We start from the raw sequence: 11,667 nt of genomic DNA, 5'->3' as shown, positions 1-11,667 counted from the left end.
CATAGTAGTGCATGCCTGTAATCCCAGCACTTAAGAGGCAGGATTACAGACGTGAGCCACCACACCCTGCTATCATGTATCATCAATTTAAAAAATTTAGAAATGGGGTGGGGATATAGTTCAGCATGTGCATGGTGGGCCTTTTTTGAATCCTGATTCAACCTAAACAACCACAAACAAGATAACTATATTTCATATATATGAAATAGATATAAAAATTAAAAAAGATCTATACTTAATGTATATGCATACATGTGTGCACTGGCGAATGCAGCCAGGGCCTTGTGTGCCCTACTAAGGAGAAGCTCTGTCACTAAGCCACACCCCCAGCCCCCCAAATGATATTTATGAGATAACTGGGCTGAGATGAAGCAATGTCAAAGGATTGCTAGCAACCTGGTCCTGCAGGATCAGAGTTTTGTAAAAGGGGATTTTTCTCAGCGAGTGTTGCAAAGGAGGCAGCTGTGGGTATGACAGGGACACAGCTGGAATTTGTTTTAAGCCAGACCTTCCCAGTCTTTTGAATCTCTGAAGTCTTGCTTTTGGGTTTTTTTTGTTTTTATTTTTTGAGTCAGACTCTGGCCCAGGCTGGCCTCAAACTCTTGAGTACTGGGATTACAGGCGGGTGCTACCACACCTGTCATGAATCTTGTTTTTAAGTATGCAGCCTGGTTTGGAGGGCTTGGGTGAATCCCAGGATCTTTTTTTTTTCCCGTTCTGGGGCTCAAACCCAGGGTAGAGTCTTCTTTTAAATTTTGTCCCCCAGTGCTGGGGATGGAGCCCAGGACATCACACATGCTAAGCGTGCTCTACTACTTAACTACATCTCCAGCCCTTATCTTACCTTATCTTAACTGGCTTTATTTTGAATTCCACAGCTGGACAGCAGTTCATCCCATAAAATAAAACAAGTATTCCAAAAAGCCCACCAGAAGAGGATGGTTTTATAGACAGAATAGGGCTGGGGAAAACCCAGCAGCAACAAAAATCCTTTCTTCTTTTATGTGTGCTTGAAAGGTTCTATTACAACAAACAAAATAGCAAGCTCTTCCTAAGTGTATGAAAAACTTACTACATCCAGGCTGTAGGTAGCAGAGTTTCTGAGGGTCCTAAATCATCTCTCTCTTTTGCTTTGTTTTTGTTTTTGCTCCTTGGTGGTACTGGGGTTTGCACCTAGGGCCTCACACTTGTTAGGCAGGCACTCTACCATTTGAGGCACTCCACCAGCCCTTTTTTGTGCTGAGTTTTTTCAGGATAGGGTCTTGTGAAATATTTGCCCGGGGTTGGCTTCGAACCACAATCCTCCTGACCTCTGCCTCCTGACTAGCTAGGATTACAGGCGTGAGCCGCCAGCGCCTGGCTCTGTTTTGAGTTTTGAGACATGGTCTCACTATGCAGCCCAGGCTGGCCTGAAACTCAAGATCCTCTTGCCTCTGCCTCCTGAGTGCAGGGATTACAGACGTGCACCACCCACCCAGCTCTGATTTTCCTTTCTGGTCTGAGGACCCCTCCCCTGCAGTCCCCAAACCTCACCATGGTGAAGTAGGCAGCCGCCTGCTCCAGCAGACCCACCAGTCCCAGCTCCGTGAAGTGCTTCCCCGAGCAGAAGCCCTCCTCGTCGGGCGACAGGATGTCATCGGAGATGGCGGACTCCTCCAGCACATTGGATGAGATGTTCTGGGGTGGGAGATGGCATGAGACCCTGGTCACTTCCCCACCTGGACCTTCCTGTCCTCACCTATTTACCCTTCCTGGCTCACCTGGAAGGACACACAGCCCACGGGCAGGTGGCGGCTGTCCTCCAGCAGGGCGAGGTACTCAGCCACCAGGGCAGCTGCGTGCACCATGCACTGGGCGGCCTCAGCGTGGTTTCCAAGCTCTGCGTGTTTCCCCGCCATGTTCTGCAGCCATGTCAGCCTCAGATCCGGGGAGCCCTGGTAGCCTCGGGCGATCCTGGTGTCCAGGTGAGGGGGGAAATAAGGACGGGGACTCACCTGGTCCTGCCTGCCTCTGTGTGTCCGTGTCCTTCCCTTGTTACCCGACCTTGTGCCCTGTGGACCAGCCCATCGCACCTGCAACCCACTTACCTGGCCCCTCTTCACCCATTTCCCACACCTGTCCTGCCTGTCCACCCTCAGCTGTCTCCTTCCGCGCCCATCTGTGTCTGCCTCTGCTGATCGCTCTCCTCACTTGTACCTGTTTCCTACTAAACCAGTCTCACCTGGACATCACTCACCTGTCCCCTCACCTTTGCATCCCCTCAGCTATTTCTCCACCTGTCCCATCCATTACCTGGCTTCACACTCACCTGTCCCCTCACCTGTCCACCTCCTTCAGCTGTTCCCACCTGTCCAGCTCCTTACCCGTCTTCACACTCACCTGTCCACCATATCCCCGTTCCTCTTTTACCTGTCTCCTCACCTTCCCTTCATTATCCCTCACCTGTCATTCCTGTACTCAACTTTACCTGTGGAACCTTGTGTTAGTTTAACTCCCCGTTGCTGTCTTGTCCTCCATGTCACCTGTCTCTCCCCCTTTCGTAGCTCCAAGTTCTGCCCACCATCTCTTACCTTCTTACTGAACACCCCCATCCCTGCTCCAAATCCATTGTTCCCTTAACCTGTCATCCCTTCACCTCTGTCCCCTTCACTTGTCGTTATTCTCATCTGTCATTCTGCTACAGCTTGGATTTTTTTTTAGGGGGAGTGCCAGGGCTTTGTATGCACTGTACCACTGAGTTCCATTCCCTGCTCAATGTAGTTTGGATCTTAAGTGTCCCATATTTTAAAGACTTAACCCCCAAGAGCCAGGCACTGTGGCTCACATCTATAATCTTAGCTAGTTGGGAGGCTGAGATCAGGAGGATTGAGGTTTGAGGCCACCCTAGGCAAATCATTCCAGAGACCCCATCTCCAAAATAACCAGCAAAACAGACTGGAGGTGTAGTTCAAGCCTTAGAGCTCCTGTTGTGCAAATTGAAGCCCTGAGCTCAAACCCCAGTCCCACACACATACATACACACCAAAAAAAAAAGAGGCTTAATTCCCAGGTCAGTGCTATTGGGAGGTGGTGAAACCTTTAAGAGGTGGCACCTAATGGAAGTCTTTAGGTCACTGGAGGCATGCCCAAAAGTAGATTGTGGGACCCAGCCCTCTTCCTCCTCCTCTCCTTAGCTTTCTGACTGTGAGGCAAGTGATTGTGCTCTGTCACGAGCTCCTGCCACAATATGCTGCCTTGCCACAGGCCCAAAGTAATACACCCACATGACTGTGGACTAAAACCTCCCAAACTATGAGCTCAAACCAAGCTTTTCTCTTTATAAGTTGATTGTCTCGGGTATGTATTACAGTGCTGGAGAGCTGACCAATGCACGCTCTCACCTGTACCTTCTACTGATCACGTTTCTACCTGTTCAGTCTGTCTCACTTTCCTCGTGCCCTCACCTGTGCCCCTCAACTACCTGCTCACATGGCCAGCTTCACCGGTCTGCCCTCCTGTCCCTCTCATGACCTGCACACACACTCTTCTGGCCCCCTCACCACTATTCTCCTGTCACCCGTGGGCAAGTGGGCATGGCTGAGGCCCCAGCTGGCGCCCTCACCGGTACATGAGGTCCAGGAGCATCTCCGGATCCTCCTGGTGCTCCTTCATCTTCACCGTGTCGGTCAGGATCATGTGCAGGTTGAACATCAGGTCCTGGACCTACAGCCGGGCACATTCAGGGTGAGAGCAGGAGGGTGAGGCCCCGGGTGACTCAGGCTGGGCGGGAGGGCCGTGGCTGTCACCTGCTCCGCAAAGGTGCTGTCCCTCAGTCCTACATCCTCCTCGGCGTAGGTGAGTATGGTCTTCAGGGAACGTCTCAGGTGCTCTTCACTGAAGTTCTGGGTCGTCCCCACGAGGGACGACAGGGACATGGTCACCTGCATCTTCACGCGGGCAAAGTTCTACAGGAACAGGGAAAGCAGAGTGGCCCCCAGCACCCCGGCCCCCGGGCCTGCTCAACCTACTGACTTACTGCCCCTCACCACCTGTGTACCATCTCACACTCCTCCATCCTGACCCTCCTGCCTGTGACACCGCCCTCCTCCTCCCTCTGTCCCCTCTGAGCAGTGCGTCCCCGCAGCCCCTGCCCACGCACGTGGCCGATCTCGAAGTTTTGGCGCATCAGCAGGTAGAGCGAGGCGCTGGCGTGCGTGCGAATGGCACTGATGCGGCTGCCGCAGTGTCGCAGGAGCCTGAGGCACAGGTCAGCACACAGCTCCGTGTCCTCCTCGAACAGAAGCTCCGGGAACTGTCCCCCAGGACCCACAAAGACACTGTTCAGCTCCTCCCTGCTGGGCTCCGGGGCTCCCCGATGGGACCCTGGTGGGAGGCGTCTGTGTCTGCTGCTTTGGCCAATGACAGACCTGGGTTTAAGCCCTTGCTGTGTGACACTGGCAAGGTGACTTGGCCACTCTGATCCTTGGGTTTTGTCTCTAAACTGTAGCCAAGCACACATTAGGTGCTCAATCAAAGGGCTGATTTTATTTATTTTTGCAATACTGGGATTTGAACTCAGGGCCTATACCTCAAGCCACTCCACCAGTCCTTTTTTGTGAAGGGTTTTTTGAGATAGGGTCTCATGAACTATTTGCCTGGGCTGGCTTCAAACTTCGATCCTCCTGAGTAACTAGGTCTACAGGCATGAACCATTGGCACCCAGCCCCTTTACTTTTTAATTTCTTTTTCATATAGGGTCCCACACTTTTCCGTGGGCTGGCCTATAACCAGGATTCTCCCACCTCCTCCTCCTGAGTTGCTGGAATTACAGGTGAGCACCACCATGCCTGGCCCAAACTGATATTACTGTATGAACCACAGTTGTCAAGTGGTGCTTACCTTAGTCACCAGGGCCCGCTGGGTGGCCAGGCCATGCTGCAAGAACGAGGCACTCTGGGCACTCCCCAGGCTGTACAACACAACCTTTAGCACTGCACCCAAGACGCTCTCCCGGGCATCTGACAGCATCACTGTCTTCAGGGGAGGATATCAGAAATCTAGGTGTTAGAAACTGGGGTGGTTATGGATGGGGACCAGGAAGGAGAGGGGTTATGGAATCAGAGATTCTAGATCACTGTGGTGGGATCAGAGGTCAGGGCAACTGCTGGATCAAGCTGTACCTGCACAATGATTTCTAGTGTATCCAGAACCACCAAGCTGGCCTCCGTCGCCAGGTTCCCATCCACCAAGGCCTCATGTTCCATTTCATCCTTGGTCCTGGAGTGGAGGTGATATCTTATGAAGCCACTCAGAGCCAGATCCCATGCCACAGTGAGCTCTTTCTCTTGGGGCCCAGAGGGGAAGCAGCTATCTGGAATCTGGTCTGAACCTAGCAAATTCCTTCCTGCCTGCAATGGTCTGGATATGGTTTGAATGTCTCCCCTAGCGGGGACGTGTGTTGGAGGTTTGGTCCTCAGGGTGAGAACCAGGGTTTGTGGTATAGCTCAGTGGTAGTGCCTGGCATGCATGAGACCCTGGGTTCCATCCCCAGCACCACATTAAAAAAAAAAAAGTGTGGAAAACAAGGTGTGGTGATACACACTTGTCATCCTAGCACAAGGGAGGCTAAAGAAGCGTCATGAACTTGAGGTCAGCCTGGACTATATAGTGAGACCCTGTCTCAAAAAAAAAAAAAAAGAGCTGGGGACTAGCAGGATGTCCTTAGGTCACTGTGGGTGTGCCCTCATGAGGGGTTAAGGTTGTTTTCCCAGGAGCCCCAGAACAGAACAAATAAAAAGAGCAAACCTGGTGGCGTGGCTCAATTGGTAGAGTGCCTGCCTACCAAATATGAGGCCCTGAATTTAAAACCCAGTACCACAAAAACAAAAAACCCCGGCTTCACCCAGCACTCTGGCTCCTGTCCTGAGATGTCTCTTCTTCCTACACTTCTTCCCACTACCATGATACTATCTGTCATTAGGCCCTCAGCAGAGGACAAATTGATGGGGCCACCCTGTTTTAGATGTTCAGCCACCAGAACCATGAGCTAAATAAAACTTTTTGCTGGCCATAGTAGCTCACACTTGTAATCCCAGCTACTTGAGAAGCAGAGATCAGGAGGATTGCAATTTGGGGCCAACAGAGACAAAAACTTAGTGAGGTCCCCATCTCAATCAATAACATGGGTATGGTGGCATGCACCTGACAACCCAGATACATGGGAGGTGTAGGTAGGAGGACTATACCTAAGGTCAGTTCTAGGCAAAAACACAAGACCCTATTTGAAAAATAAATAAGTAAATAAACCTCTTGGGGGTTTTTTGCTGTTGTTGTTTTCTATTTCATTTGTTTTACAGTGCTGGGGATCCAACCCAGGGTTTCACACATGCAAGGCAAGCATTCTATCACTGACAAACCTCTTTTCTTTATAAAGTAGCATGCCTCAGGTTAACTTGTTATAGTAACAGCAACAACTAAAAATCAGACCAATCCACTGCCTAGACCTACTTGTCCACACGGTCCGAGGTTTGCCTCCAGTGCGTGATGCTCTTGCGCCACCGAACATTCTCCTGGTTCCCAAACGGGCTCCTTTCTGCGATGCGTAAGCGTGTGTTCATACATGTGTAAACACAGAAGGCAGACGCGAGCTTGAGGACAAGTGCGTAGGTATAAGATACTCACGTAAGATCACTCAGAGGGACACTGGGTGAAGCTGACACTTGCCAGCAGACGCACATATACCCCTAGACACAAATGACATGGGGACAAGAAGGGGACGCAGATGTCCATGTGAATTACAGTGACACGTCCACTTTTTGTTTTCTTTCTTTTTTCGCAGTGCTGGAGATTGTACGTGCTCTACCACTGAGCTGCTCCCCCTAGTCCCACACAGACTAAGCATAGCTGACAGAGAGGTGGCCAGCAAGTGGGGATGGGGCCACTGTCCTCTCACCACGGCTCCTCCGCACCATCTCTTGTCGGGCCCCGATGGTGCCCAGGATGGCTTCCTCCAGCCTGGCTTTCATATCTAGAGACTTCTTGAATGTGAGGCTATTGATGCGCTCAAAGGCCTTTCTCCCCTGTGGGTGCAGAAAATGGGGTTCAAGGTGAAGTCTGCCCTTTCTGCTAAGACCTGGGATAGCCCAGTCTATCTGCTGGGCCATTTCCTACTTCCAGGAACCTGTGGTAGCATCTCAGTACCTTCCAAGTTCCCTCCTTCTCTCCCTTCCTTCCTTCCTTCCTTCCCTTTCCTTTCCTCGCTGCTTCTTCTCCCTCCCTCCTTTTCTTCCTTTCCCTTCTTTCTCTCTGTCTCTCCTTTTTTTGTGCAGTGCTAGGATGGGACCCAGGGCCTTGCACATGCTAGGCAAGCACTCTACCACTGAGCTGCACCCCCAGCCCCAAATGCTATTCCTGAAGATACTGTCACCGTATTTCGCAGCTCAGCCATTGAAACACTCCAGCCCTTTATCCTCAGCCTTGCAGGAGCCTGTCACACACCACCTACCCCTTCACATCCAGCCCATGTGCCCCAGGGCCCAGGACACACACTAAGCCTGCCCCCTCGAACCTTGTACTCGAAGGCAGCCAAACAGAGGTAGAGCAGGTCCAAGAGGCGTCCCAGCTGGGGCAGGGCCAGGTCAGCAGCCCAGCGCTGCAGGAGGGCCGGCTCTGCATTTTTCAGAACCCACAGCACGCACACCAGCAAGGTCCGACTGGACTCAGCGGAGAGGGGACAGCCTGAGCGAGATGCCTGGGTACACAGAGAGGACAATGTGTTGAGTTTTTCTTTTTTTTGGTGGTACCTGGATTTGAACTCAGGGCCTCAGCCTGCAAAGCAAGCACTCTACCATTTGAACCACTCCACCAGCCCAGACAGCGTGTATCTCATGACTGCTCTTCCTCACTGGGACGGATACTATGGGGACAAGCCTGGTACTTACTGGTGTGGGCCCCTGGGAGATACTGGTCCGGGAGCCAGGGGCCAAGGGGCCACCAGCAATCGCCATGGCCACAGAAGGGTTGATGGTACCTCCAATGTCCCCTTCACCTTCTGTGTCTGAGTCCAGAATGGAGGCCAGTCTTGACCGCTGACCTGGGCCCTCTTGGGGAGAGGTGGGCAGAGAGAAGAATGAGGCCTAGTAAATGTGATCCCCATCTCTCAAACTCCAGAAGTCTTCCCTGACATTGTCCACTCCCTGCCATAGTCCAGGTTGACGTTTCTGTTTGTCTGCTCCTGGGATTACAGGCGTGAACCACTATGCCCAGCCAGTGGGGGTAGGAGGAGTTTTACCTCAACAGTCTGGTCCCTGTTATAGTCATAAGTCTATGATCTTAAAAAGTAACTTCCCATGCCCTGCACAAAACATCATCAAAGATCAGCGGGAGGAGCTGGTGACAGATACGCAAAAGGACTTTCCCTAGAGCCTTTTTTTTTTTTTTTTTTTTTGACACGGGGTCTCATTGTGTTACCCAGGCTGGTCCCAAACTCCGGAGCTCAAGTGATTCTCCTGCCTCAACCTCCCAAGTAGCTGGGGTACTGACATGGGTTGCCCTGGAGACTTCTGAAACAAAAGGTAGACTGAGCTCTGCCACTCAAGCCATGTCTCCAGTCCCAGCCCTGTTTTTTTTTTTTTGGTACTGGAGTATGAATTCAGGGCTTTACACTAGCTAGGCAGGCACTCTACCATTTGAGCCACACCTACAGCCCTGTAATTTTTTTTTTATACAACATCCAAAACAGAAGAAAAAATTACAAGACAGGTATTGAGGCAGGAAGATGGGATGGATAAAAGAGAAACAGACATATAGGTGACCACATGTTGAAGTTGCCAAATAAAGATTTTAAAATAAAAATCTAAGGAAAAGAAGGCAAAAATACAAAGAAAGATGGAGAATTTCAACATAATTAGAATCTGTAAAAAAAAAAAAATTGGACATTTTACAAATGAAAAATATATGTGAACTTAAGAACTCCATGAATGGGGCTAGGAAAAGGCACAGTTAGTGACCTCAAAGACAAGGGAACAGAAAATTTCCCAATGGAAGCACCATAAGCAAAAAGAATAGAAAAAACAGAAGAGATGTGTGACATGATCAAAGGTCCAACATACGTGTAATTGGAGTCCAGGAGAGAAGAGAGAAACAAGGCAGAAAAAAAGTTCAATAGATAACAGCTGAGAATTTCCCAGTACTGATGAAAAATATCAATCCACAAATCCCAAGTCTGTGCTTTCAACCTCTGTCCTATATTGACCCTCAAAGCTGCCCAGGACTGTTTCCTAAATAAATCAGTGAACGAATAAACGATCACAGAGCTACAAGTTTGCTCCTACCTGGAGGTGCCACACCTTCCCCTCCTTCGGTCCTTTCAGAAGGTATCAAATGCCATAATAATCCCTCTCATTTACTGTAGGCTGATGGTGTGCCAACTTTTCACCTATAACCATGTGGGGGTATGGTGTGGGATGTGGGGGAGGGTGTGGCAATCTACAACTGTCCCCATTTTTACAGGTGAGAAATCTGAGGCTCAGAGAGGTTACTGGGTGGAAGGGCCCCCTGGTAGAACTTGAACTTGCTCTGCTAACCCAGTGTTCGCCCAGCTTTTGCCTCTCCAGCCCTGTGTTATCAGGCCCCCAGATCATGTGACCCCATCCTTCCCCAGCCCCCTGACCAGCAAAGTCATGTAGCCGAGGCAGTGTATCCCGTGCAAGCGACAGCAGCGGCAGGTACAGCTCAGCCACCCTGGCCTTCACGGTGGCATCAGCATAGCGGGGGTCAGTGTCGTGGCTGCAGAGCAGGCTGTGCACGGCACTGATGGCCTTCTTGTGCAATAAGAATGTCCTGTAGGGTAATGGGGTGCTCAGCATGGAGTGCACACGGCTCCTAGACCATCCCACCTGCCCTGGATGTGGACGGGACCTGTGCTCACCCCTCGGCCTCAGGTTCCAGGGCCAGAGCCAGCTCTGTCAGCAGGAGCCCTGCTAGAAAGTGCTGTTGCCGGAATGGCCCGCTCAGCTCAAACATGCTAGTCACCTTGGGGTCTGGGGCCTGGCTGGAGAAGGTGGAGCTCTGCAGAGGATTGGGGAAGAAATTGGGGTGCCTGTGGTCAAGGGTGAAAGGTAAAAGATTCCCAGAAAAGCCATCTTGGAACAGACTGAAGTTAAGTTTCAAGAGCCAGATGAGAGACATTGGGGTTAATTCATCTGGAGGTGACAGCTGGCCTGGAGTTAAAGGTCAGAGGTGAGAGAGAGTCAAACCATCTGTGAGGTGACAGGGCATGGGGTCAAAAGTCAGGAGACTGAGAGGCAGCAGATGGACTATATTCTGAGAGAGAGATTCAGGAATGAGAAGTCAGAAGTTGTTCCTCCTGGGAAACTGCTGAGAATGAGGGACCAGGGGTGAAGGTTCAAAGGTGAAAAGTCAAAGGTCAGTCTACCCGCATAGTGGCCCACTGTGAAAGGGATGAGGGAACCTAGACAGGCTGAAAGTGTGTGGTCCAAGGTCAAGGAAGGAAGACAGAAATGGATGGCAGCCTACCTGGGAGGTGGTGGAGGACACGGAGGGGGAGGGCGAGGCCGGGGGCGACAGGGGGCAGCAAGGGAGGTTGAGGGTCACGTAGTGCTCATGGCTGCATAGGATGCGGGTGAAGTCCATGCGCAAGGTCAGCAGTGTCGCTGGGTTGGGGGCCGACTGCAGCCGTGTGGCCACCTGCAGGGGAGGCATGGTCAGTGGTGATGCCAGCATTGCTCTGTCCACCTGTGGTGCCCATCACCTGTCACCTCATCTGCCACACTCCAGCATGTCCACATCATCTGCCACACCTACATCATCTTCTGCCACACCCTCCCCATGACCCACCACACCCCATGCCTGCCACATCCTCTCCACATCACCCACCTTGCCCCCTATCATCCGCCCTACACACCCTCCATCATCCACCACCATAGCCACATACATCAGTGACCACACCTACGCCTACCTGCTTGTAGTGAGCTCGGACCAGGCTGAAGACGAAGCCCCGATCCATTAGGGACAGGAGGTCACTGAGGAAGAAGGCCAGGCTGGCATTGAGGCGCTCTGCCAGCTCCGCATCCTGGGGGCACAGGGCCTGTCAGTCATCTCCTGGCTCTTGCCAAGGCCCCCAGCAACCACCATGGATTGCATGATTGCCTCAGAGCCCTGGGTCTACTTGACACCTTCATCTCCAGGGTCTGGGGACCCACAGCCTTCCTTCCTGGTCCTCCTCCCTGAATTCTGTCCCTCCCCCATGTTTCATTCAGGTGCTTTTTCCTTTTTCTCTCATTTAGATTTGAATTACTGACTCCCCTAGGATCTTGACACTCTGTCCAGAGTTCAGAGCTGGCAAAACTACATTTCCCAGCCTCCCTCGCAGCTGAATGTGGCCACATGACAACATTCTGACCAATGAGATTTGAGAGGAAATGAGGTGGCCACTTAAATGGAAGGAGTGGATTTTCTTCATCCTGTTGTTTGAACCCCTGATGCAGCCAGAACCATGGTGAACGATGGCATTCCAGAAACACCCTGGAGTCTCTGTAGCCTCCTTATGTTCAGAAACAAACATTGATTCTGTCTAAAGCACCCCTAATTTGTGCCCTAATTGATACACCCTCAGCAATCATTTGATGAGCATCTACTGTATACGAAGGCCTGTGAATGAGACACAGA

The 11,667-nt window shown here is 51.4% G+C and overlaps 1 protein-coding gene across 6 annotated transcripts in view; it reads right to left on the bottom strand.

Annotated features, from left to right (window-relative positions):
• The window catches only part of Dock6 (dedicator of cytokinesis 6), a 47,575-nt gene that overhangs the window by 5,746 nt on the left and 30,162 nt on the right, over positions 1 to 11,667 (bottom strand). For 4 of the 6 annotated variants that reach the window (XM_074054049.1, XM_020181447.2, XM_020181439.2 and 1 more), the window contains 15 exons: positions 10,958 to 11,071; positions 10,516 to 10,686; positions 9,908 to 10,047; positions 9,650 to 9,819; positions 7,920 to 8,080; positions 7,547 to 7,729; positions 6,932 to 7,058; positions 6,487 to 6,571; positions 5,160 to 5,256; positions 4,879 to 5,013; positions 4,139 to 4,291; positions 3,786 to 3,944; positions 3,602 to 3,702; positions 1,761 to 1,953; positions 1,534 to 1,677 (listed from right to left, as the gene is read on the bottom strand). In XM_074054049.1, coding sequence (XP_073910150.1) covers positions 1,534 to 1,677; positions 1,761 to 1,953; positions 3,602 to 3,702; positions 3,786 to 3,944; positions 4,139 to 4,291; positions 4,879 to 5,013; positions 5,160 to 5,256; positions 6,487 to 6,571; positions 6,932 to 7,058; positions 7,547 to 7,729; positions 7,920 to 8,080; positions 9,650 to 9,819; positions 9,908 to 10,047; positions 10,516 to 10,686; positions 10,958 to 11,071 — 2,133 coding nt within the window. Of the gene's footprint in view, positions 1 to 1,533; positions 1,678 to 1,760; positions 1,954 to 3,601; positions 3,703 to 3,785; positions 3,945 to 4,138; positions 4,292 to 4,878; positions 5,014 to 5,159; positions 5,257 to 6,486; positions 6,627 to 6,931; positions 7,059 to 7,546; positions 7,730 to 7,919; positions 8,081 to 9,649; positions 9,820 to 9,907; positions 10,048 to 10,515; positions 10,687 to 10,957; positions 11,072 to 11,667 lie in introns of those variants that run through there. The other 2 variants (XR_012441342.1, XR_012441343.1) reach the window with 2 other exon arrangements.

Source organism: Castor canadensis, chromosome 14 (genome assembly GCF_047511655.1).
Source record: "Castor canadensis chromosome 14, mCasCan1.hap1v2, whole genome shotgun sequence".
NCBI lineage: Eukaryota > Metazoa > Chordata > Mammalia > Rodentia > Castoridae > Castor > Castor canadensis.
This window is presented reverse-complemented; position numbering and strand designations above follow the sequence as displayed.